This window comes from Solea senegalensis, linkage group LG9, assembly GCF_019176455.1.
Source record: "Solea senegalensis isolate Sse05_10M linkage group LG9, IFAPA_SoseM_1, whole genome shotgun sequence".
Taxonomy (NCBI): Eukaryota; Metazoa; Chordata; class Actinopteri; order Pleuronectiformes; family Soleidae; genus Solea; species Solea senegalensis.
Window position 1 is genome coordinate 1,870,455 of NC_058029.1, and position 27,120 is coordinate 1,897,574.

General features: G+C 38.3%; 4 protein-coding genes and 1 non-coding gene across 6 annotated transcripts; 1 reads left to right on the plus strand and 4 right to left on the minus strand.

The window, feature by feature from the left end:
• Window positions 1-831: 831 nt before the first annotated feature.
• Window positions 832-15,592, minus strand: LOC122774439 (ATPase family AAA domain-containing protein 2-like). Its single transcript, XM_044033717.1, has 29 exons — window positions 15,237-15,592; window positions 13,500-13,654; window positions 13,212-13,267; window positions 12,663-12,834; window positions 12,240-12,327; window positions 12,064-12,145; window positions 11,733-11,906; window positions 11,374-11,494; window positions 9,689-9,790; window positions 9,313-9,421; window positions 8,911-9,026; window positions 8,030-8,204; window positions 7,675-7,763; window positions 7,060-7,219; window positions 6,840-6,930; window positions 6,052-6,229; window positions 5,801-5,937; window positions 5,427-5,553; window positions 5,159-5,345; window positions 4,698-4,883; window positions 4,441-4,576; window positions 3,970-4,166; window positions 3,678-3,837; window positions 3,381-3,503; window positions 2,813-2,986; window positions 2,202-2,726; window positions 1,935-2,068; window positions 1,573-1,701; window positions 832-1,254 (listed from the first exon to the last, which is right to left on the minus strand). The coding sequence occupies exons 1-29, from the start codon at window positions 15,435-15,437 to the stop codon at window positions 1,222-1,224; spliced, it is 4,317 nt and encodes a 1,438-aa protein (XP_043889652.1). The 5' UTR covers window positions 15,438-15,592; the 3' UTR covers window positions 832-1,221.
• Window positions 4,939-5,073, minus strand: LOC122775315. The gene has a single exon (XR_006361089.1). It is a non-coding gene; the product is annotated as a small nucleolar RNA SNORA5 (small nucleolar RNA).
• Window positions 15,593-16,713: 1,121 nt separating the features above from the next.
• Window positions 16,714-20,419, minus strand: LOC122774386 (proteasome subunit alpha type-2). Its single transcript, XM_044033575.1, has 8 exons — window positions 20,338-20,419; window positions 19,729-19,805; window positions 18,860-18,992; window positions 18,575-18,697; window positions 18,369-18,450; window positions 17,812-17,885; window positions 17,632-17,689; window positions 16,714-17,529 (listed from the first exon to the last, which is right to left on the minus strand). The coding sequence occupies exons 1-8, from the start codon at window positions 20,376-20,378 to the stop codon at window positions 17,413-17,415; spliced, it is 705 nt and encodes a 234-aa protein (XP_043889510.1). The 5' UTR covers window positions 20,379-20,419; the 3' UTR covers window positions 16,714-17,412.
• Window positions 20,420-21,650: 1,231 nt separating this feature from the next.
• Window positions 21,651-23,422, plus strand: mrpl32 (mitochondrial ribosomal protein L32). Its single transcript, XM_044033577.1, has 3 exons — window positions 21,651-21,824; window positions 21,914-22,110; window positions 22,862-23,422. Exons 1-3 carry the CDS (start codon window positions 21,731-21,733, stop codon window positions 23,108-23,110), a joined length of 540 nt encoding a protein of 179 aa, XP_043889512.1. The 5' UTR covers window positions 21,651-21,730; the 3' UTR covers window positions 23,111-23,422.
• Window positions 23,423-23,993: 571 nt separating this feature from the next.
• On the minus strand, window positions 23,994-27,103 carry ccdc127a (coiled-coil domain containing 127a). Of its 2 annotated transcripts, XM_044033574.1 has the most exons (5): window positions 27,087-27,103; window positions 26,826-26,933; window positions 25,749-25,883; window positions 25,113-25,357; window positions 23,994-25,006 (listed from the first exon to the last, which is right to left on the minus strand). In XM_044033574.1, the coding sequence occupies exons 3-5, from the start codon at window positions 25,876-25,878 to the stop codon at window positions 24,560-24,562; spliced, it is 822 nt and encodes a 273-aa protein (XP_043889509.1). In that variant the 5' UTR covers window positions 25,879-25,883; window positions 26,826-26,933; window positions 27,087-27,103; the 3' UTR covers window positions 23,994-24,559. The 2 variants fall into 2 exon arrangements, with proteins under 2 accessions (XP_043889509.1, XP_043889508.1); XM_044033573.1 differs by lacking the exon at window positions 27,087-27,103 and having other exon boundaries at window positions 26,826-27,071.
• Window positions 27,104-27,120: the final 17 nt, after the last annotated feature.

Sequence of the window (27,120 nt, forward strand, 5' to 3'; positions counted from 1 at the left end):
TACGAAGCTGAATGTGATGCTGAATGTGTTGATACGGATTCAGAAATCATATCCTGTCAGCAATTCAGATTTTCACGTTAGATTTGTATCAATTCAGTATGCGATCCGAGGTTTGGTGAGATGTATTGTGTTGAAATGGAAAAATATACGTTTTCAGTATGCACTGTGATAAAGGTACTCGCACAAGTTAACATTGTTGGGATGATCAAGAATGGACATTTCTTGTAACTGACTTGAAAAGGCTGTCCTCATTGCACTGTTTTATATTAATCTTAATAAATTATAGATTTCTGACAGAAAATATGTATCTTTAGTAATATTTTTTGGTAATAATAGCACAAATCATTCGTAAAATACACACATCCAGAAAGCTTAAAGATATGAACCACATAAAGTTAAATTACAGACAGAATGTTCCACCTATTTATGTTAAAGAATCTAAAATACATATACATAAAAATGCTTTTTTAGTTAAGCAGTTTTCTTTGGTAATAATTGACAGAATGTTTGCCCCATGCATACTTATATGAATAATCAGCAATAGTTAGATAATTCTATTTGTCTACATCAATTATAACATTCTACTATTCTCAATGATAAAACAATTCCGTATCTTTTGTTAGATTTTCCAGAAAATCCTTCATGTGAAATCACTAAACCAATTTTCTCAGTTTCTCTGCAGACAATACACAATTCCACTACTTTCACTCATTAGTGTGGAACTAATCTAAAAATAAAGATTATAATTGTGGCATGGGCCCTGTGATACAATTATACCTGCTGTTAAAATATGAGTACATTTTGGTTAAGCACAGTCACTTTGGTACACTCTTTAGTTAGGAAGTGTTTTAATTCAACCATATGTCCTGAAAACCAGGAATAAAGAGTAAACATGATATTTTTTAATACAAATGCTACAAACACACTGTGTGGAACAAGTGATTCACGGTTTCCTAAAAGCACACTTTCAGCTATGACACCGCTGTTCAAAAGTGGCAGTAGCTCTGGTATGTATCCTGAGCTTACAAAAAAGGACAATATGTAGTGGAAATCCATTTAATTAAATATGAGCAAAAGAGGTTATATAAACTTAGCTAGTGCACACATAGAGGTGCCAGTAGGTTTCTATGAAAATAGAACCATGTTTAAATATTTACACATTTGAAAAAAGATGATGGATCTATTCATTAAAAAACCTGTCACATTTGTCCCATAGAAAAATTAACAGAAGTCTTCAATTTCCTGCTCCAAATCCTAAAGAAATAAAAAAAGACCAGAAATGCACAACATATTAGACACAAAGCAAAATAAAAAATATTTTAAATATACATTAAATTAACACTCAACACTGACAATGTCCAATTCTAAAAGGTCACATGTAATTATTATCCTACACCTATTTTAAATTACATTGCAGTAAACAGACTATAGGAAAACTGGTAGATTTTAGGGTTTATTTCATAGCAATGTCCTTCTTAAGCTACTTTATTGAACTTGTGGCCTTCTTCCTACAACAAGTCAAAATATCTACAGTGGGGGAAAAAATGCTCATCAGTACAGTTCAGTACTAACCTGTATTAGTGCGGTTTTGTTGTAGTCTCGTCTGTGTCTATAAATGCTCTGGCAGAGAAGTGCGTAGAGCTTCTCAAGCTTATAGACCTCAAAGCCATCGGTCTTGGTCACTACTCTCTCCAACAATCCCTTCAGAAAAGAATAGGGAAGTCAAGAAAAAGAGGATCGACATACATAAGTAATTTTTTGCTCAACAACATCATAAGACACAAAACAATACTGCAGACAGATAAGGATTGATTTAAGTCATCATTTTTTTTAAGGTCTTCCAAGAGAAGTCAAGATGCAGAGAACCAATGTGATGAGTCACTATAATGAGTTCTGTGAAGAACAAGCTAGCAGCCAGCCAGAGTATACCACACCTTTAATTTGTCTTTGTCCACCACCAGAGGAGGAACTTCCTGGTCCAGGATTTGCAGAGCTTCATCCACATCGATCACCTGCTGCTGCAGAACGGCGTTCTTAAGAGCCCGAGTAATTCGCCTCACACTTGGCTCTAAGACGCAAAACATGAGTACACCAAGTTTTTAGACGACTGTCATGTCAGTCTGCTCACACACCCTTAAACCCCGTCATCGCTACACATTAATGGAGGACTTACTTTAGCAAAGGAAAAAGTGAACCTGTACCTGAACCTGTGTTTGTGTCTTCCTCTCCTCTAACCGCTGCAGAAGAATCTATGGTTGAGGTTTCAGTTGTGTCCACCTCCATTGTCTCAACATGGTCAACCAGCTCTGTCTCTTGTGCCATCTTTAACTCATTCCTGTCATCTGCCTGTCGTTCAGTTGGACATTCATCACTTTCCGTCAGCTTTTGCTCTTTAATTTCACTACTCTCCGCTGCGATTGCTTGCTTCTGAGAATCTTCTCGTGTCTTAGTGTGGCTGTTTTTGATAGTGTCTACTGAGATCGATTTGCCTTCCTCATCCCTTCTCTCAGTCATCACCTTGTCATCTTCAGACTGTCCCGGTTCTTTTTCATTCTGTGTCTGGACGTCATTTTCTGTTTCCTTCTCAGCCTCCTCCTCATCGTCTCCATCTTCCTCCTCATCTGACCCTAACTGTGAGTCATCTTTGGTCACATGAGAGGACGAAGGCTTCTTCTTTGCATACATGCCAGTGGACCAGCGGCTCCTCCGTCTCTTTTTCTTGTGGGCTGGAGGAACAAAGGATAATGAAGAATTATTAGTTGTAGTTTGTTTATATAAATCATCTTTCTTTGTTACCTAAAGTGTTTTTTACCTGTGGGTTTAGGTGTTGCAACAGCAGATGTATTTGTAGTTGGAGTGACAGTAGCTGTAGCGCCACTGGGATCTCTCTGTGGGGTCACATCTGTGCTCTTGGCCTCAGTAGAAGGTTTGGGCTGTTTGGGAAGGACGTGGTAAAAAGAGGGAGCAAACCGTGCAGCAGAGCAGCCTGAGGTAATCAAAACAGAAAGCAAAGTCTTTTTTGTCTGTACATTCTGAAACTAGAGGTCTTGTTTACAAGGATGCAAGTGTAGAGTCTTGCTTTAAACATCTAAACTGTACATTTAAGGAAAAAATGCTGAAAGAAGCACTAATACATATGAAATGAAATATTGCTTGACTAACAGTGTAAGATACATTGTCAGATGACTTTAAATGTAGTGGAGTCATGTCAGTCCAAGGGGAACTATAATTATCTACAGTTTAGTGGTTATTTTAGAACAAGGCTCACACAAGAAGGCCACTGTTAAAATCCCCGAGGTTGGGACAAGTTTAATCATGAGATGTTTGTTTCCAATGCACGCACAGCGACCACAGGCAAACACACAAAACAAAGCATTGACCTCTTGTGCTGCGTGATTCTTTGATCTCCTCACAAATCTTCTCAAAATCTTCATCAAGTTCGTCTCTGATGATGGCGTGGACAGTGTCCTTCAGTGCACATGCTCTATGGCGGATCTGACGATCTGAAGTGAAAATACATGTATGTGCTTAATTTTTTTTCATCATCCAAGATTAAATGTACTGTAGATAAGACACAAATGAGCTCTTATTATTTACTGCAAGTATTAGCACGCATATTCTGCATGAGTTTCGTATATACAGTACAGTCTGTGCATCTATTGTATACTGTTGTGTACCTGAAGGGTCCCTGTCAGGGTTGTATTCAAGGGCATTCTGCCAGATGAGATCCACATCTTGAAGGAACTCTTTCACTGTCCTGTACTGGTGGAGATCTATCTTTGAGAGAACTGTTGACAGGTCCATAGGCTTTTTAATTACCTCAGCATAATCTGGAACCTAAAACAGACAGTATTAGTAATTAGTACTCATAGAGTAGAAGGACTTTCAGACATAAATTACTACTAGCATTGATAGTAATGCTTCAAAGATGGCACTGTAAGTGAGCAGTGTGTAGAATCAACTAGCTACCTCCTCTAAATCCACAGGCTTTGTAAAAGCTTTGAAACGTTTATCCTGGGACAGTCGGTTGGTGACATCACGCAGGAAGAGGCGGAGCTCCCTGAAAGTGGCTTCCTCCTGCTCCTCCAATTTCTGGATCTCCTCCTCTGTCAGCTGACGTGGAGCAGGCGGTGGAGCGACGGGGAGTGCCTCCAATGCATGGAGCACTGAAGAGAGAAATGGATAGTGCAGATGCATTAAAACCTCATATGCTAAAATATTCCAATTTTATACTTTTTTAAATGCCCACACACTGAGTGACAGTGGATGCCCAAAAAACCTTTTTGTTGAAATTGTCCTTTTAAAAAATATTTACATGATTTTCTTTTTTACTGATCACATATGAATCTCAAGTTTGGAAAAAGCAAATTGATGTCATCCGCACTAAACACAAAACTAACTTGGATTTAGATTTTGTTACCAAACTCATGTATTTCTCACCAGCTTTCTTTTTAGAGGCAGGGGCCTTGGCAGCCTGGTTAAGTATCAGGTCCTCAAAGAAGTTTCTTCTTTCTCTGCTGGTTGGGACCTGAACATGAAAAACCTCCCCATACTCGACCCGAAATAATTCTTGAACCTGAGGCAAAAGTGAGAGACCGGTGGAAAAAGTTATATTAGGACAGTCAGATCATCCTTCTACTACCAAGAAAATCTGATGCATTCAAATCTTATTTGTGCTCTGCAACAAGTTTCAGTACCTCCATGCTGAGTTGTTCATATTGCAGGTTGCAGGTGGCCAGTAGTAGTATCGGAGAAAAGGCAGGGATTGAGCCGAGGAGGCTCAGGAAGGTGGCTCGCAAGGCAGGACTCACTGTTTCCCACCACTGTCCAATGTGAGGGATGTAAAGGATACTTGGAGAGGTCCGCTTGGCTTCAACAAAAATCTACACAACAAACGGCAGGAAATTTTTCAAAGACTGAACTTTGGTTAAGTGTAATATTTGTGTGTAGTACATATTTATCCCCACTGCCCATGATGTCAGGAGGTGGGGCCCATGAACTACAGTCTCTGTTGCAGCCATTTTGGCCAGTGAGGTTCATTATAAAGAACACACTGAATTTGACAAGGCTGCTAGAATAAAAAAGAGCATCTACTTTAGACATCAGTTCTGTGTGATCAGTGATGCAGTAGTCTAAATCTACATGATATCATATTTACCTGAGCACAGGTCTCCTCTGGTGCAGTTGCACTGGCGCCAAACAGAACGGCCATGTCCAGAGTGTACACAGTGAATTTCTCCAGAGTGTGGAGGACAGCAGGACCCAGGTGAGAGCTCTGACCTGAACCTGGTCTGCCCTCCAATAGCAGTCTGGGGCGGTAAGAGGTCGGCTGGCTCAGCACACTCCTACACAGAAGATAGAGACAGATGGCTGTTTTATTGTAATTTCCAACTTTTCAGAGAGTCAAATTTGCTCAAAGAACTTGCCTGTTGAGGTTGAGGAGTCCCTTCACAGCAGGTGTTTTGAGATGAGAGTGAGGGGTCTGTCCGTTGACTTCTTCCACATCATCCTCACTGAACATCAGCTCATCGTCAGACGGAATGCAGGCCACATCTGGAAACAAACACACAAGCAAAAAAGCACAAACTATACCAGTTATTCCTGATGACAGACTGAGGTCTAAGAAGAAGATGGCAAATGAATATGAGGGTGTTCTCTGTAATTCCTAACAGACACTAGAAACTAGTCTATACAACTAAATGAATGAATGAATGCATGCAGAAAAATAAACAAAACCAACAAAAGCCAGAATAACTGAATGCAAAAAGAGCAACAAAATAAAAACAAAGCTGAACAGTACCTTGTCCCCTCTTCCTCTTCAGACCTTGCTCAGCATGTGGGAACACTCTGTGGACCACGTGGAGGATGTTCTGCAGGGTAGCGCTCAGCAAAGGATGGATGGCAGGAATCAGAGCCTTGGCTGGTGACACTACAGCTCTGGGGGACAAAGAACAAATATTGTGTCATGATTAAATAAACAAAACATGTGCAAGAACCACGCCTAGTCTTACAGATAAATGTTCTTAATTAAAAAAAAAAGGAAATGGCAACCTCTGAGCAGCGGGCACCATCTTGGACATGGCAGACATGAAGTCTTTGTTTGTGATGACAATGGAATTGACATCAAGCACAAGTTTCTGTGATGAGGAGTAGATTTGTGGGTAACGTCGCCGCAGAGCACACAGGGCTGCCTCTGAACACACTGCCTTGATATCTGCTCCACAATAACCTGCAAAGACAAAGCTTGTTGTTAATGACCATCAAGTCTATTGGTAATGTTAATCTGTAGTCCTGAGGGTTCAAAAGATTTCCTCATGGAAATGCATGGCCCTTCATAAGATCATTTCATATTCTGAGGCAGAGATTAAGTAAAATAAATTTTTTTTAAAATCGGTGACAAGAGGTGCTACAAGAGATTAACATAATAACTTTCCAAGAAAAGGCGCATCCAGTCAGTCTGTATAATCTGTAAGAGCAGCTGTGGAATTTGAACTCTATCCCACACGAATTTATTCAGAGCACATTTAAGAAAATGGTTAATTTTTACTCAGTCAATTGTCATTAAGTGGGAAAATTCCTGGCATTAAGGGGGTTTATTCACTGTGCTGCATGTTTAAAATTATGTTTCTATCAATACCGATTTTGTCTATTTCACAAAAACAGTTTTTAACACAAGTAATGTTGCCAAGTTTTGTAATTTCAATTTTATATTCTGTTTTTAGGGGACACAGTTACATCTTTCCAGTGATTACAATTGAAAAATAGCGTCTTGGCTGTCCTTTTTCCATCAATACACAAAATAAAAATTTGGGAAGCTGGGAAACATTGTGCAAACATACCAACACATTCATCTGACAACTCCTCCAGAAAAGTGTCAGAAGGTTGTGGAATCCACTGTCTGGTGTGGATCTTCAGAATGTCCTTTCTGGCCTGCCACACAAAAACAGGTTTCAAGTTCAGCTCCATCTATGTTATTCACTAAATATAAATATGCCAATAGAGGAAACATTAAAAAAATCTAATATAGCTAATATTATGCATTTTGTATGAGTTGTCAACCTCTCTGTCAGGCAGGCCGAAGAGGAACTCTCTGTCAAATCGTCCGGGTCGTCTCAGAGCTGGGTCAATGGAGTCCAGTCGGTTTGTGGCTCCTATCACAACAATTTCTCCTCTACTATCTAATCCATCCATTAGAGCCAAGAGGGTTGACACAATGGAGCTATACAGAGAGAGAAAGACTAAGATTATGCTTGGTTATACATTGCCAACAGTCCTAATGCCTTTGACGTGCTTTATATCCTGTGTACTTTGTGTGTGTAAACTTTGTACGCTGCATGACTCTGTTTGTAACTGTAGCACGTGCTGTCCTTGTTCCAACCTGCCAATGGACTGCAAATGTGGAACAATGCACCAAATGGTAACATTTAAATTTGAACTTGAACCTTTTCTCCAGATACAATCAGAGCTTCTAAACTGTAACATGTTAGTATAATAAAATTCAATACTTCAAAAGCTATTTCTGTTTTAAAATTAGCCACAAGATTTTGTGTCCGAGACAGACACATCAGTGGTTAATTTTCTTTGTATTGACTACACCCTGGTACTTATTTCAGGTGGTGCACAACATTATTCACCACATGTATGGTATAATGTAAAGTCAGAAGCACAGCTGACCTGTGGATCTGGTCCTGACGACTGGACCTTACTGGAGCCAAACCATCAATCTCATCAAAGAAGATGATGGATGGACGCATCTGGTATGCCTAGAAAGAGAGAAGTCAGAAAAGTCACAGATTAAATCTTCATCATCTTAATTATATACTATGCTGTTTAGACCACATATTTAACATAGTTTATGCAAATCTACACATTTAAACATTATACTAGTCAGCTTTTACTTGTTTTCTGACCATTTCTTTAAAAAAAATAATAATAACTACAATTAAGGTTGTGACACAGGAGACAAAATCTATCATCTATGCTACAAAGCATCAGGTAGGTTTTGGTATAATGCAGAAGAATGGTTTACCTGGTCAAAAAGCAGGCGTAGCTGTCGCTCAGATTCTCCAACCCACTTACTGAGGCAATCAGCTCCTTTTCTCATGAAGAACGATACCCTTCTTTCACCCTGACTACACTCGTTGGCCAGCGCTCTGGCTACAAGGGTTTTCCCTGTGCCCGGGGGACCATAAAAAAGACAGCCCCTAAAGACAAAAGCAAACATTTAGATTTAACTGGTATCAAACCCAAATGAAACCTGAACCTTGCTGAGGTTTCTACCACTTTCTTCCCATCTTTGTGGAGTATTTCTTCACTTGATGTGTCTAAAGATGAAAGGTGTCACCTACTGTACAGAACCCCCTCGAGGTAAATCATGTTTGTAATGTTGGGCTATATATACTAAACTGATTTGACTTGTGAACTGATGGGAAATGCAGAGTAGAAAGGACAGGAGACCAACAGTGAGTTACAACTTGGTACAATCATGTAAACAAACTTCAATAGAAGGAAAGCAGTGATCAAAGCTTTGACTGTCCCTCAAAAGAATAATCAAACCCTGTAAAATGAATGGGGAACTATGACATGTCACAATTTCATACATCTGTATTTCCTATACCATGTCCACCCAGGTAAATGAAATCCATGCATGAACTTCGGTAAACAAGTAATTAGAAGGATAAGCATATTGTATAAATTACGTGCACTGTAGTTTATGTGGACTCTTTCTCTTTCTTTATGTGTGAAGATTTCTGTAGCTTTTTTCTTGAATATAGCACTTACATTTCTCCCCTCTAACCTGCAATAGTCTGTTTATGTATGTCAGTTTCATGCTGTACCACTCACCTCTCAAATATTGTATATATGCAAGCAAACATGTCACTTTTATTTGTTCAGACACACATCATTTACCTGGGTGGCTGTATCTTGAACCTCTCAAAGACTTCTGGGTAGAGAAGAGGGAAGACCACCATTTCCTTCAGGGATGAGATGTGTCGACTCAGACCTCCAATGCTGTCAAAGCGCACCTGGGTCACAAACAATACTATGTAAATATTGTTTTCTCAAAAAAAGTAATCTTACAGTCAGTAGTGTTTTTATTTAAATGTAATAGTGTTTAGTTTTAAAGATGTGAAATACAGTATATCCATGTACGTAATTTTATTCAGTGTGCCTCTGCATAAACATAATTCGTGTTATCTTGCATTTGGATCAATAGACTGTGTCCGATATGTTTTTTCATTGCCCCCATTTAATTAGATAAATGAATATCTTCCTATCTCCATCTTTCAATCCACCAATCTATTCTCTTACCGTCCCGTCTATGTGCATGGGGTCCACATCAGCGAGGCTGGCGCCAATCTTCATACGGTCTTTATGGATTCCCAGCAGGTCTTCCTTCACAAGGTTCATTGGTAGACATCTAAATGAAAAACCGACAACTAATTACTCACTGGCCCCATTATATCTGTAAATATCATTATAAAACATTATTATTGGACAATATAATCTGAGTAATCTGTGATTGTTTTTATGATTTTTCTCTTTAGGACACACAAAAAAAATCTTATCTCATCTTTACAATGTTGGATAAAAGATAATGAAATTAACTAATCAGTAAAGTTGCTTTGTTTATCTGTGATCCACACATGAGCTGAGGAGCACGGTCAATGTCTACAGCTGCTCTCACCTGTTGACTGAGCGGCTCCTGTTCTTACTTCTCCGTCTCTGGAAAGTCTCATCATCTGAGGATGAAGAAGTAGAGTCGCTACTGTGGATGGCATGTCTCCTTCTGCAAGACGAAATAATGAAATAATGCAAAAAGAGATCATCTTAAATTAAAACAGTATTACAAGATTACTATGCTATTTGTCACACAAGATAAAAAACAAATTGAATTGATGTAAAAATCCAAATCAGTCACCCATAACGCTACAAAAGAGAAAAATATTAGAAATGTGTGATTATGCACCATGTGCAACAACAACACAAAGGTTGACTAAAAATAAAATAAACTGTGGCAAAATGTGGTATAATAGAAACACAAATGTCAAACAAAATATCTACACTTAAAGTAACATTTCTATACCACGTTGCCGTGCAAGTCCCAAAATTACACAGAACCGCAGACAACACCACCAAGACAAAACTAAGCAGTAAATGGTGCCTTCAAATGTGCCTGTGTTTACCATGTTTAACGGGAGACATTTTCAAACATTGCCATTTCAATTTGGCAATTTAAAAGTATGTTAATATATTTGTCTATATAGCTTTCAGATTTCCCTTAGGAGAAGCTTCCAAGCAGACTATATTCTCACTGTCTTCACTGTATTACTTTGACATAATCCACCAACAACTGATGTTCTCACCTTGATCTATACTGCAAAATTTGTAAAAAATTAGTCCCATGTGAAGGCACTGAAACACTGGTGAATTGAAGATCTTACCTCTCAGAACTAGTCCTGAAGTTTGGGATTAATCAGAAAAAAAGAGGGAAAACAATAATGTATTTTACATGTAATGAAATAACCTGTGACTGTAGGTGCTTACTGACCAAACTTTCTTTTGTGTGTATCTGATAATATGAGATATAAATAAGTCAAACCAATTATTATCAAGGACAGGCTTTGATACACCAGAGTGAGAAAGGTGAAAATGTATGTAATAGTGCTCTATTATTACTAATGCATGTCCCATTTGTCTTAGTATTAAACTATATAGACATTACTGTGAGATTTGGGTGCTTGGAGATGGCATTACCTGACCTTTCACAAAAATATCTTGTTCAATTGTTGTGGCTCACAAATGAACAGCCAAACCATTGGTAATGCTTAAACTGTATGAACAAGTTATGTTTTGAATATTTCCAAGTCAGCACAAAAAAAGATTGCTGCCCTTAGTAAACTTGCTGTGTGAGATGGGACTAAAGTGGCTCAAAGACAAAAACAGCCTTTCTTTGTAGCCTTTGAATAAGCCATCCTTCTTCTTCTAATAATTTCCAGCAGGCTGTAAACCAAGAGGTATAATGCCGTCCACAATTCAAAGTTCTTCAACACAGCCTAAAGTTCTGCTTCATTCTCCATCTTTCATCCTCATCCTTCTTTCTTAATCCTGCATTCTTCCTCTCTCTCAAACTCCTCTCATCTTAGTTCCATCCCAGTAATGATTTACTACCTTTTCTTTGTTCAAAGTCAAAGGACTTTTGCCTTGAAGATGAACAGACAGGTGGACAGACAGCCGGAATTTCCTGATTATTTGCTGTTGCACGTAAATAAAAATGTCATACAAGAGTGACCTATGTAAAACGTTAGTCTCAAACACCAATAATAAATAATAGTAATATGTGGTGACTGAGGAGTGAGTGGTCATGCTAACCTGCTTGTTCTCCTTCGGTTGTAGGGGCTCCTGGGGGCCGAGGAGCCAAATATGAACCTGCGTCTGGTCGGAGACGAGTGGTCCTTGAAGTACATGCTGCGCTTCCTGGGCTCTCTGGGTTCTAAGATAACATTATTACACCTGATCAAACAGTGTCAAGTCCATCCATTTTGAAAAGTACATTTACATTACAAGTCAAAGAACTGTCCATAAAATTAGGCTTTTTTTGTTTTTATATTCATTATAATATGGAAGAAGATAACATTATTGGCAGAGTTCTGGAGAAACAATCAAGCTTTTCTGTTGTGCACAAAAAATTCCAATCAATGAAGTGACAGAGTTTGCAACAGTGGCAGTACCGTCCTGTGGAGCCTGGTAGCGAACAACAGTCTTTCGCTGTCTAAAATCATATCGCCTCTGGTTGTCTTCTTCTTCGTCAACGGCATCTTCATCTTCGTCATCATCATCTTCTTCTTCCTCATCCTCCTCTCCATCTCCCTCCTCCTCTTCATCATGATCGGCCTGGTCCCCTCCTGTGAGTTTGAACGCAACAATAGAGTACCGTACCTCAAATGTCTGAATAGTTTTTTTTTATTTTTATTTATGGCTGTGGATTTGGGAGATTGGATCAGGTCAGACCTGCATGCTTATTATTCCAAGCTTTATTCTTTACAATTTAATCCATCTCACCATGGCTCTCCTCCTCAGTGTCTTTACCATCTGCAGCTGTCCTTAGTGACCTCCTCATTTGGTCCCGAGTGTAAACACCAAGCTGCTTAGACAATCGTAGAAAAGGTCACATGCTTTTAACATCACTGCTTAAACATTTTCATCAGTTTAAAATTAAAGAATTTCATGATTTATACCTCTTCTTTTGTGTCTCTATCTTTGCTCCTCAGTCTCCGTCTCATCTTCTGCATGTCGTCCATCTTCTGGAGGACGGCTTCAGCAGTGCTGGGTTAAATCACGAAAAAAAGGTGCCTTAATTTTGTCCATCTAGCATTTCACAACAGTCCCTTTTGTGAAAGAAACATCCGTCTGGTATTCTGGGTGGTATTAAATAAAATGTTTAACCCTTATACAAATATCCAAACTATTTTTGCAAATTTGTTTTACTCCCAAAAACATTCACTTATACAAATCAACTAAAAATCATCAAAAACAACATCACAACATGCATTATAATTTCTGAAAAGTTGGAAATATTGAGGTGGTGCTGAAGCTTCATTATCAATAGAAACACTGAAGTAGGAATCAAATGTCAATGGAGCAAATGTTGCTGAACTCACTTGGTAATGAGGCGATCATAGAGCACTGATTGGTTGCGGGTATCTAGTTTATATCTTGTGATTCGGGAGCTACGTCTCACTGAGTGATCCTCCTCTTCCTCCACTTCTCGGCTCTGTAGGTTAAAGCGGCTCCTCTTGGGAGTGGATGATCCCTCCACTTCATCTGGAACATCTTGGGAACCAACAAAGGCAAAATTTGATTTATTTTGTTGATGGGCATGATGACATTAATTGACGTATGATTATAAAAAAGATTAAATTGTTTTAATGTAGCAATCATACAGTATACACCATTCAACATCTGTTAATTTCTGCTGTTTTCCACATGGGGGCAGTGTAACATGCTGAGAGTACTAAAGCCATAAAAAGTTCTGTGTGCAAGTCCTTCAACAAAATAAATGGAAATGAGGTAGGCACCTGTCCTGACCTCTTTGTCTATTCACTTGCTATTTCCCAGTGAATACTGAAATATGTTTTGCATGAAGGTCCTTTCCCTAATCTTTACTTTTCTGAAAAGGGCGTGATAGGACAAACAGTAGAGAACTGTACCTGCATGCTGCTTGTCACTGCAGGCTTTTCCCTCTCTCTGCAGCCTGGTAGATTTCCTAAAGACAGAGAGGAAGTTTTAAATCAAACATTTATTACTTGCGTCACTGTTGTTTTGCCAACATGTATCTCTGAGCAAAATTTTGGCCAAAGTCATCACATTAATTTACCTCAAATTATTCTTGAGAGGATTAAAAATAAGCATTCTCAAAATCCCAGTAGGCGAAGGAGATTTGGCTAAATAATGACACTAATAAATAGCAGCAAACTAGGCAAATGGCTGTGTATTACCTGGTGCAGCCACCTTCAGCATTATCTCCATTCACAGGAGAGCTGGTCTTTGGCTCAGTGTCAACAAAGCAGACATCTGGCCTTGTTTTCTGTCCTCTGGTCTTTGGAGTATGATGTCGACCACTTCCCTGTTCCTCCTTCATGTTGGCATGTCCCTGTAACAGTTGGATAAGCAGTTAATTATTTACACTGAATTATGTATGATTATAGTATGTAGCAATAAACAGATTTACATGATAAATAAAAATGTAAAAAGATGCCACGGAGACTGTTTAGTTTCCAATTTTTACTGAGCCAGTAGGACTGTGAGGTCAAATGTACACTACTACATTACAACACTACAACTTTACGTGATGATTTTTTATTTTAGGGCATTAACAATATTCATCTTTCTTATTATGTTACTTATATTTTGAGAATTAGATGTCCTTTGTTAAAAGTATGTTGTCATCTTTGACCAGGCAGCTTCAGATGCACTACTCATAGCTGCAAATGCAACAATGTGTTGTTGGTGTGTTGATGGTGACTCGTTGGTGTTGCCAACGAGTCACCATCTGCTCTGTGGGTGCTGCTGCTGACCTAATGAACCGTCTCAGCAAGCACATTGACCTACTTCTTCATTTACCAGTCAGCCGTAACACTGAAACTGGTCATCACATTTAATGTTAGGCACGCATTTTTAATAGTTTAAGGGTGGGAATCACCAGAGACATCATGATAAGATATTATCATGGTATCATAATGATACTCAAACAACAGCTCTAGTGAGAGTGAGCACTTGGCACCATCTAGTGGACTGAAACTTCAAATGATTTTTGTTTCAATGATAATACACAAAAAGTTTGTTTATTGGTAACGTCAGTTAAAAACTATGCTAAAAAATCGATACTTGAAAGATCTAATCAACAATTGGAAAACAGCCTGACTTTTGAGATTAATGTCAGAATTCTGACTTTTTTCTCAGAATTTGAGATTAAAGTCACAATCCTGGCTTTTTCCTTTGTTTTTTATATTTTGTTTACAAAAAACATATGGCCGTAATCCTCTTCCGTACAAAAGTGACATATATGCAAAATATTGCGATATTTCACTGTATCGATTTTCCCCCCACCCCTATGATTCCTATATAAACAATATATACACGTGCCACAACATGTACTTAGTGGGTAGTGTATGCACAAGTAACACACAGTAAAATGCCAGACACATTCTCCATTATCTCATTATTTTTTTGTAGTTATAGAATCTATCTCTTTTACAAATACTGCAGAACTCAGCAGCTCCTCTACTGACTTATAGACCAGCGAGAATATATTACACCAACCCTGGAATGTAATTAAGGTATAGGTTTTTAAAACGTGTGACGAGTAACAGTAGTCAAAGTTGAATGAATGAATGAATGAATGAATGAATGAATGAATAAATAAATAAATAAATAAATAAATAAATAAATAAATAAATAAATAAATAAATAAATGAATGAATGAATGAATGAATGAATCAATGAATACACAAATACGTCAACAAATGTTCAAAAGACACATACATCCGTACATGAGCAGGACTACAGGTGCTCATTCGGATTATCTGTGAATGAACTGTCAGTGTAGCTAGTTTTCTTAGCACGATAGCTACACTAGTTTAGCAAAGTTTACCACCACAGACGATGCATCTACTAAACATAACACATAGTGATACAGTTAGTAAATGAGCTGTGTGGTGAGTGCACGTCCTCACATTCGCCGTGTTGTTTTCGGGGCTGCTAAAGTAGCTGTCGTCCAGGGTCCGAGAGGAGCGGGTCACCCGGGAGGACTTTGTCTGCGACGCGGGAAGCAGCGACAGAAACTCGGAGCTTGTGTTCAACTCTGTCGACCTCCTCTCCGGAGGAGTTGACGGCTCTGCTCCGACACTGCCACCGCTGCTGCGTAGCATCACCATCTTGACTCAAAATTCCAGCCGCAGTTCTGCTATATAACGTATCACACTTACGGCACTGTCCATATAACGCGACTAACAGTGAATAATATCCACCAGCTGACACACATACACACACACCATAGCTCGTCTCTAAACCCTTGATTTCTGGCGCCATAAACGTCATCGGAGGTTGTGGGGTAGGAAGCCGGAAGCCGCCGCCGGGAAAAATAGATCTCTTTGGCAGAATAGTGATTGAAATCAGGTCACGTTATATTTCGAATCACTTTATTTTAATCACATTGACGATGCAGCACTTTAGTTTCGTTTTTTCTTCCATCACCACATCAGCAACTGCATCAATTTAAACGTACACATGAACGTAGTGTACGCGGAGCAATACGCGACTGTTTTGAAAAGGTGTTCCGGTGGCTGTTATAGCGCGCGCGCCACACACAAGACGGTAAGCTGTCCTTCATGATGTTTGAACACAATCGAGGAGTACTGATCATTAAAGCGACGGTCGACTAGGCCAACATTTCTTCCAATTTTCGTAAATATTTTGGGTAGAAGTATAAATAAACGGGTTAAAATGTTTAATATTAGTCAGACAACATTTGTATTCAAATGTGTGTTGCGTTTACAAACAAAAGGCAAACATGGTAATCAAAATTATTCTCTAGTTTTCAATATAAAGATTAGGGATACAATGACATCTTCTTAGAAAAACACACTCAGTTTTACATAAAATACCACTGTTTGTCTCTAAACAAAAGGTAAAGTGATTTCAGTGTGTTAATTTAGTTTAAAGTAGATTTTGACCATTATGGCAATACTATAAATCCCAAATATTTGGGACAGGATAATCCAGACATGAAATGTTCATATAATTCCAATAACAGATTATCATTTACGATTATTAATAGTGAAAAAATAATGAAAACTTGAGTTATCTTATGTTGCACAAGATGATCTTGGCATGGGTCAAACTTTGCAGACTTTGAGCCATAAACACTTGGAAGTTTGGAGAAGCTCTGGCCTAGAATGTTTATGAAATTGAGATTCACACCAAAATCCACCTACCAGCATCTGATACTTCCATGTCTGAAACTAATCAAACAACCAATATTTACACTAAAGGTCCAGGTATTTGATATACATTTGGCTGGAAATTAAGCAATTGGAATGTGACTGAAGATGTATCACATGACCTGACCAGCATTACCATGGTTCATACATTCAAAAATGAAGTGAAGTGGCTGCAAACTGTTATTTTCAAAGCAAAGCAATAACAAAAAAGTCAAAATTATCCCATTGTCTTTTATTTGAATACAATGGGTTACAGAAGAGAAAATACAAACCCTAGAATTGTTCTAGTCTGAAAAAAAGGGGTACACCGTGTAAAACTGCTGTACAGACAACCAGACCCTGACAGTAAAATCTCATGTTTCATTGTATCCTTCATACTTCCTCACGTGAGGCACGGGATTTTCCTAATGGCCTCAAACAGCCTTGTTTCCATTTAATTCTTCACACCAGATTAATTTGTCAATGTTATCAATGGTGATAATTTTAAATGTTGAATACACTGAAACAGGTCTTCATTTATAAACTGAAGTTATTGGTGCTACCATGTGAAGAGAAAAAAAATTGAAGGATTCAATGGAAGACTTGAGACTTCACTCAGAGGCCACATTTCTTTACATATGCACAGTAGCCAACAGTCACATTACACATGTATAATAATATACTAATAAGTACTGGTACGAGTCTGGCATCTCACTGCCACTCAAGTTTGGTCTACGCTTTTGGGAATTGTGGCTGAATTAGCTGCACACACACCACCAAGTAATGAGGTCTGATTGCTTCCAGTGTCTAAAATATAGTGAAGTTAGGTGTTTACTGCAGTAATCTGGCATGTGACTATTGGCTACTACACTCACTGCTGCGTCTTTATCTTGAAATGTGGCCAGAGAGCTCCACACCATGCAGGGCATATTTATGCAATGGCAGCCAGGTAGTCTTTCACTTCTGCTGGGGAGAGTCGTTTGAAGCCGGCTTCATTACAGATCCCCACCTCAATGTTCTCCTCTGTCATCTGACCCTCGAAACTCTCCTGTAACACAAAGAGACAGAAGAGATGACTGTTAATAAAAAGGAGACACACTCCAACATAGACTCCAATGCCCCATGTATAACAATAATAATAAGAATATACCTTCAGTGTCAAGATGGCTGTGTGGATGGCGTCTTCCAATTCCAGATCATTGTTATACCTGAATCAGGAAAAAAATGGGTCATCTCTCTACTCTCATCTATGTATCATGTATCAGCCTCAGCTCATATCATTACTCACATCTATACATTTGCTGCGACACGATTATTTGTGGACTTGTACCTTTTCTCGAGGAATGTTTTTCCATTGACGTAGTTCTTTCCCATGGCCGTGGCTTTCCAAGCAAAATATGCACCCTGTCGATTCAAAAAAACAAAATGTTTACACCAGCACAATTTTAATAGCTCTGACACACAGCATATTATTGAGAGAGAGAGTATGATCTTTGCATTAAAATACTGCAGAAACATAAAATGAAATGCAACATATGGCCTTTAACGAGGCTGGTGACATCTATAGCTCAGCACCATAATTAGCTTTACTCAATCATGCTGGTTATTTTTCTACAGCAAATTAAATGTGTAATTATTAAGCACATTCTATTTGGAAAACAGGGGACTTGCTATATTTTTAATATTGTGTATATCACACACAACTGTACTCAACAATGTGGTATCTTAGGAGTGTAAAGTTACCAGTTTATCCGGGACAAAAATGAGCAGTATATTATTCAGGATAGATTTGTCAGAAAAACTAAATCATAAAATGTTAGATATATCTGAGGTTTAAGGAAAACAGTAAATAATGATATGCAAAATGAGTGCTTGAACACAACATACAGAGGGGTCTGACTGGAACAGGTAAGGTTGGTCCTCATCCCACCCAGCTATCAGCAATGACACGCCAAATGGACGCACACCACTGGTGGAGGAAACAAGACATAATCATCCTTAATATTCTCAGTCTGTTTGGTTAAATACACATATTTTCAAAAGTAGTGCACATACAAGCATATACATATAAATGTGTAATAATTAATACACACCCAGACTGTGTGTACTCCTGCATGACAGAGGCCACTCTTTGGACAAGCTGACCAGTGGGAATTGGCTCTTGGTAAACCAGGAAGTACTGTTGTGCCAGTTTACGGGCTCGTCGCACTAAGACCCTGCAAGGAGGACACAATTCATTTGGTTTTCTGCAAGACGACATATGAAAAAACTGAGCTAAAGCACCAAAGGACGTTTGTTCTCTTCTGCACAAAAGACACATTCCATTCAAATGACCACAACGCATGAAAACTGATTTGTGAGAGAACACAAACCCCTACCTGTAGTCTGGCCCCATGCCACTGTAGACCATGCCTATGTGCTTCGTGATGGGCTCCACTTTATGGACACTCTGCTCATCATACAGGATAGACTTCTGTTTCTTCTCTGTTGCCAAGACAACTCCATTTGAAGCTGAAAAATCAATGAAAATATCACAAAACTACAAAACAGAAAATTTGATACATTCTTGAAATTTCACATTTAAGTTGTTATGCTTGAGGGAAGAGGAAAGGTTCATGAAGCAATAAAAGGTAGATGTGAATGAGTGCAATGGAAACTTTAGGTTTAACAATCACAACTGAAATGTTCCTCCCACTCTGCATTTTGCTGTAGTGGAAAAATAGCAGAAACTGCAGACTGATTAGGCGAGAGGAGTGTGGATTAATGAGAAAATCACAACATAATCTTAATTAACGCAAGAAGCAAATGCTGTGATGAACTGATGGAATAACAAGTCACCATATATGAGCAGCTATTGGTCCCTTTCATTTATGTCATCAAGTCGCATCTTGTTATCCTTCTGTGTAGACTCAGATTATAGCACCACCAAATAATGTGGAAATCAGTTAAAATTTTGTCATATATTTGAATAAAAACCTAGCTTATGACTTGTTTGCATACATTACAAAACTGAAAATAAAAATACATTTTCCAGAATTGAATCTTCAGTTAGTGGATAAAACAAAAAGTTCACACTTATCCATCATCCGATAACACTCCTACCAAAAGCTATGTGGTTTGCGTATAACTCCCTGAGAAGTATTTTTAAATATGTCACATTCTATATCGACAAGGCTACAGACTTGTAACGATAGTGATTCAATTTAATTCCAAAACATGATCTACTGATTTCCAGACGTGCATGTACCTTTGATGCCAACCGAGGGAGCTCCGGCTGCTACCGCTGCCAGGGCATATTCAATCTGGACCAATTTCCCAGATGGACTGCGGGAAGAACATGCGGGACGTTAATGGATTACAAATGTGCCTAGATGAACACAATAGTGGCTTTAATTTGAAAAACTGGTTCGACGTTTGCAAACAACAAAGGCGAAACTGAAAGCAAAAGCTGACTCACGGGAGCTAACTTGGCGCTAGCTCGGCGTATATTTATCTTCAACATGTTAAGGCCCATCTGTTTCACAATGTTCAGTCATCGGCTCCACACGAAACATTAACTTGATTTTGTTATCGATATCAGAACACACATGCAACACGAGGTTGTTTCAATTTAAAGCCTGTTAGCCACCATGCTAACAGTTGACGGTGGCCGATTCATTGCACTACCCGGCAATGACAGTGCATCAATAGCGGCGGCTCACAAAAACTTCCGTGGTTCCTATGTTAAAACTGAAAATATTGCGTATATTTCTTTTGTTTTGAATCGAAATTATGTAAAAGTACACTGTATGAGAGCACTCACATGTTATATGCTCGGGTACATTCATTTATTTCACTACAATTTAAGAAATTTTACCTAAATGTGGTGAGAGAGAAACTGTAGCCTCGTTCCGCCATCTTGTTCCTCTTCTTCTACTCTGAGTAACCCGAGACTTGAAAATCAACGTCAGTGTGTATACTGCCCCCTATATGAGAATGTCAGGATAACAGGATAATAGATGGAAGGTCACATTCAGTACACACAGAAGCCTATGCACATTACAATCATAAGGATAATATATGGTGTCTGGTTTCAGTACAATAATGTTTTCACCAAAAGAACATACATACTTATTGTAAGTCGGTTTGGATAAAAGTGTATGCCAAATGATATGTAATGTAATGTAAAATACGTTTTTTTTCAATATAAAACCTTAATAGTACTCATTCCTTGGAGGAATAGTCATTCATCATATTAGTCTGTATATTTTCAGTCAAATTTGCATGCAATTGTTGCCATTTTTCAAGGGAAAATGTCAGTATCTCATAAAAACATATGACTTGATATAGAGGGGACAGTCACAGTTGTATAATTTGTTGGGTTATTTTTATTATTGCTATTATTATCAGCCTGCAGGCAGATCAAAGCATTGATATCTATTAAAAACAAACTGAAGACTCAACCTCTTTAGTCTATACGCTTTTGCTGTAATTTCTATTGATTTATTGCTAACTATATATATATATACATACTGTATATACTGTGTGTATACATATATACATATATATATATATATATATATATATATATATATATATATATATATATATATATATATATATATATATATATACATTGTCAATTTCCATGTTATGGGACCACTAAATAATTGTAATTGTTGTACTATTTATAATTATTATTATGCTAAACAAAGGCAGTAATGGGGGAAAGAAAGGGGAAAAAATAAACATGATGATAGATTATTTATTTTCTCGATTGATCGAGTAATCGTTTTGTCCATAAAATGTCAGAAAATGCTGAAAAATGTGATCTGTGTTTTTAAACCTGAAAATGATGATGTTCCCAAATGTCTTGTTTTGTCCACAAATCAAAAATTATTCAATTTTAATTATTTCTTAGTTATATTGGCGCAAATAAACCAGAACATATTCAATTTAAGAATTCAAAAGTCAGAAAACTTGTTTTAATTTTGAAAGAACCCTCAAATCAATTTTTAAAAAATAGCTGACGATTAATTTAGTAATCGTTTCAGCCCTAAAAAAAAAAGAAAAAAAAACACATACTATTCTATAAATGTAGTTTCCAGTTTCCATCGAAGGGTGGCAGTAAAAGACGCCAATACCAGTCTAATCTGTTGGTAATAAAAGAGAAGAAGTTGACGTGTCGCTTTTCAGTGACGTAGCGGAAGTACCTCAGTGACCGATCTGTTTGACATGTAAGGAGAGGAAACGTGTTTACAGTTAAAATCATGAATTTAGCCACGTTAGTGCACAGTCTCAGACAGTCTTTGCTCCGTATTGAGAGCAGACTTCTTCAGGCGGCAGGACTAGACCGACATTTGGGTGAGTTTACCGACCGCAGCTCTAGCGAAACTTGCCAAATGAAGAGTTGAAGGTAAAGGTGCTTTTTCCTCGCTGTGCCCTGTGAGCAGCTCCAGCGCTGGCAGTCAGTGGCTCCAGCCTCTTACCTCAGCTCCAGCCTCAGGTGGACCAGGAAGAACATCAGCAGGAGGAGCAGATCCCTGGTATCATGGACAGCATCTTGTGGATGGCAGCGCCCAAGAAAAGACGCACCATAGAGGTCAATCGCACCAGAAGGAGAGCTGAGAGTAAACTGATAAAAGTCAAGGTACAGTGAAAATGAAGAACTACTACACATCAAGAGAGCCTACATCCGTCAAGTTAACCATTGCTAGAGTATTGTTTCCCTCATCACTTACTGCAGAAATATTTGGAAAGCCTAAGATTAGTTCTGCTAAATGTTCAATACTGATATCTGCAATTTACTAAAGAAAAATATTAAAAGAGTTCTTAATAGGTGACCAAAATAAGATGTTTCACTGGTTTCTTGCTCTTCATAAAACAATTCAAAATAATCCTGGTTAATCATGGTGCTGAATATAAAAATAAGCCTTTTATTACCTTACTCTATCTCTACTTGCATTACTAACCACTGCTACTTTATCTTGCGTCAAAAGACTTGGAAAAACATCAAACTTGTCACATTTTCTAGGGAGAAAAATAAGATCTCCATTGTTTAAGCATTCACATGTGTGTGCATAATGTTAAAATAACATGGATACACATCCTCAGTCCACCCTCATACGAATGATAATGCATACTTCCTTGTTCACATAGTTTGTATTAGTTCTGAAAAGTTATGTAGATACACCTCTAATCAGCACAATAATCCACACACTTTATAGTGAGTGGTTCATCTGAATAGAAGTTGGCCAAGAATCATATAATTAAGTTTACAAGAAAACAACTAGTAGCCATAAGTCAGTATTGCTGTATATATTGACAAGAAATTGCAGTTTATAAATGCCAGTGGTGTCTTGACGTATTTTTAATTTGTAGTTTGTCTTTCTCTCTCTCAGAATAACATCGAGCCGTGTCCAGAGTGTGGCCACTTGAAGGAGAAACATATCATGTGTGGCTTTTGTTATGCTAAGGTGTGCAAGGAGACTCGTCTGATCCGTCAGCAGATTCAGGCACTGGAAGGAGGCCCATTGAAGGCACCAGCTGTGGAGACTGTTGTGCTCTACGAGGGTGAGCTGCCAAGTCAGCAAGACGAAGACAAGAGGATAGTGGAGAGGCCCAGGAAAAGGCCTGCCTGGTTCAGTTAATGAAGCTGTGTTTGAGGACCTTTGGTTTGACACTGGTGCACTCAGTTACACACTCATGTAGAGCATAGTTTGTTCAGGCTGTTGTTTAGTGAATGAAATGGGTTCCTTAAACATAACCTATCAAAACCAATACATTGTCATTTACACTTGGGAAGTGCTATACTATGTATGTGTGGATAAGAAGTCTTTAGAGCTGTTGGTGCCAGACATCTTTGTTATTTTTTTTTTGATATTGCTTAACTGTTTGTCAGTTTGTAAGAATCTTACTGTACATTTGAAAGTGTAAGCAATAAATTCATTGAGTAAAACAATCGGACGTAGTTTACCTTTTACGTAATGAATGTGGAGAAAATCACCTGTATGTCTGATTCCGCCTCCAAAGATGGCACTGTATTTCTCTACAAGCTAGTGTGTATGGAATCAGTTTCCTGTTGTCCTTTACGTCACAGGAAAACAAACAGTGAAAGGTGAAATGGATCGTACTGTGGTTCTGTGTATTTCGAAAATTTTGGTCTGCTGAGATTGGCACAGCGTCCCACATACGGTAGAAGATGGATGGATGAATGTGATGAGCTTGCACTGACTGCAAAACTGATAATCATTCTACAATATACTAACTCAGTGACAGCAACCCCTTGTGGAAACACATGTTGAGGGGATGCCAAAACTGGTGTTCACAACATTAGCACAGAAAACATAAACAACCTGGAAAAAAAACACTTTTAAATATATATATATATAAAGGCTTGCACTATGTATTTACAGTACATATTCACTAAGTTATGGGCAAAAATAAGAAAACACTTAATTACTTAAGGAATATTATTAATAAATTAATAAAAATATTGCATTGTCAGATAGTCATTTATTTACATGCATAAAGTGTGATTTGATTTAATTTCCTTTAATGCAATAACATGTCAGTGCTGAGCACAATCCTGTGTGATCTTTTCCCTTATTTAAATTTACATGCACCTGAAATAGTCCCATTTCATCCCTGATAGTTATGAGACACTAAAAACTCTCCCACAACAGTCCATGAAAAAACTGATAGCAAGTATCCTCACATACCATAGCAATAAATTAAATGTGAACATAGTATTATTGATGGTGACAGTGTGTTTTGTTGCTGTTTTGCTTTGATATAGTGTTTTATTTATTAAAATTTGAATTATTTTTGTAATTTCCTGATGACAGGCAATTGGATCTGTATATTTCTGTATAATTAGTACCACTGCACATACAGTTTTCCCACAGTTAAAATTAAGTTAAAGTTTTTGTGATTTTGTATTTCAGAATGCTAAATTAGATCAATAACATGCTGTACATCATCTTGTTGAGTTTACATTGTGTTTCCTTAACATTGTTATCATGAGATTCATGTTCCATTCCTGATCCACATACTTTCAATGTTCTTCCAGTCAAATGAAAAACACCAGCCAACCTTTGTCACTTTGTGTCAAACTGGACTTTCCCTCCTAATATGGCTTCCTCTGCTTTTTTGTGTTTTTGGACAGTGACCTGCAGCTGCCAGTACTTAAGATAAACCCACATGAGGCTTCCATTCTTCCTCTTGTCCGTGTTTAGCAGCTCAGCACAGTGTGTATCTCTCTCAAAAATATCCACCAGGTCAGACTCTAGATCTACTTCTGCTGCAATAGGGTCTTTAACAACCTTGAGAAGCATGTTCCTCTCCATCTCCCGCCGCTGTTTTTGAGGCTGAATGCGGGAACAGTAGGCATTCTGGCGTTCAACAAGCTGACCCTCTAACTCCTTTAGCGTTGCCAAGGCTCGCTGATACCAGTCTTGCTCTCGCTCCAGGGCACGATGCAGCACAGTGCCTGCAGCACCAGACTTCACCTGCCTTTGCTTCTCTTCCTCCAAGGTCTCTCTTTCCTTATACATAGTACATGTCATGGAGAGAAAAAATGGAAAAATTGACTTATGAGAGGTGGATAACTATAGAAAATGCTGGTTGGTTGGAAGCAAGACAAGACTTAACCTGTTGTAGTTGTTTCCGTTGTTTCATCAGCTGCTGGTTTTGTGAGATCATGGCCTCCCTGTAGCCTTTCACCCTCTGGCTCTCCTTTTCCAACTGTAGTTCTAGTGTAGCAACAGTTTTGCTCCTCTCTGTCAGTGTCTCCCTGTATTGTGCCTCCATTTCATTTTTTATTTTGGTCACATCCTTGTCATACTGAGCTCTGACATTCTGGATCTCCCTCTGAGACTCCCTGGTCCAGATCCAACCTAATGGGGTGGTGGTAGATAAGACAAGGAAATGAACTTCTTATAAAAATGACACTGACTTTAATGAAGTACAGGATATATAAAAAGGTTTCCAGTGAACTTGTTGCATTGTAAAAATGGGTTAACCCAGTGGGTTAAAGACTTTTTAACTGGAATTTACAAAACCTCCAGATGAATATATAGGCATTATTTTTATTCACATAGGGCAACCAAAACTGAATTTGGTGATATGCTTCCATATACTTTAATATGTTTGTGTTTTTATTAAACAACATTTTTTAAAGTGTCTGACCCAATTCAAGCATTCTTTGCATAATCTATAAATTACACAACATCTGTTATCTTATCCACACACACAAAAGGTGTAGATGCATCTACTTGTGTAACTCACGAAATGCAGCCAGTCCCAGCATAGGGACCAGCAGCGCATAGTTCCATTGGTTGCCATCACCAGCCCCCGCCCCCCTTCCTCTAGCGTGTGGTTGGATGTTCCATCTGGGTGGGTCATTCAAGTTGTTCATGGAGGCTGTTGTCATTCATATACACAGAGAACATTTTCAGTGTGTGAAAGATGATAAATATTCAGAAACTACAACGCAGTCTGAATGGTGCTTCTGAAATAACAGTCTTCTTATTGAAACAATTAAAACTACTTATTGTTTCCTGGCTATCTCCTTCCACAATACTTTGTCCATAATTAATCTTTCTGGTATCAAAGTTTCACTATTATATAGAACAGTGGTTCTCAGACGTTTTATACCAAGTACCACCTGAAAAATATTGAGCTCTTGAAGTAACACCGTTATCAACAATGCTACAGACTTATCACAGGAGGCAGATTTATTCTCAATAAGATAATTTGCCCGCTCATCATCATCTTCTTCCTCACATATACTTCAAACACTGGTATAGTGAAATTAGATTAAGATAGAGTGAGCGATAAGGTGACTCTAATTATTATTATTTAATTCATTATTATTTTGTATTTACGCACTCCAGTCAAAATTCCCCAGCGCCACTCTGATCACATACCCTGGTAGAACAGTATTTCTGATGTTCCCGCAAGTACTACCAGGGGAAGCTCGCGTACCACATTTTGAGAACCATGGATATAGAACTATGTACTTATGTTGTAAATATGTTATATTGGGATGGTGTGTGAGAGATGCCTTCAGGGATGATTTTGTAAGCACAAACTAGAAGTGGACATGTAACAGTTAGCTTGTTTGCACTTATTAAAGCGCTGTGTCAGGTTCCAACATCAAATCAGTCAATCGTGAGCTGAAAGTTTGACAGCTCCGGCTAACCACAATAATGCTAGCTATGAGCTAACATACTAGCTAACGTTTCCCTTGCTAGGTCATGTTCAAAGTATTATTCCATATTGACGTAGCGTGGAGAATGACAGCGTTGTAAAGCCGACACCATGTCAGTGTACGTCTAGTAAATATATGGAGCTGTGTCTCACCTTGAAATACGAGTCTAGGTCAGTTGTATTCCTCCTCGCTCAGCTTATACAATTTCAACGCTTTAGCAGTCCAGCTACACCAACCGAGGGCGATTCATGTGAATCCTCCTATATACAAATCACATTATCTGCGTATATTAAAGTAATATAACGTTTGTTTGGATTTATTACTTACTTATAATACGCGGTGTGTATACTAGGAAACACTTCAACATCATTTAAGTTAAAAATAATTGTGTGTGACATAAGAGACACCCCTACTGTTAAGGAGTGGTATTGTCCGATGCAGGCGAAT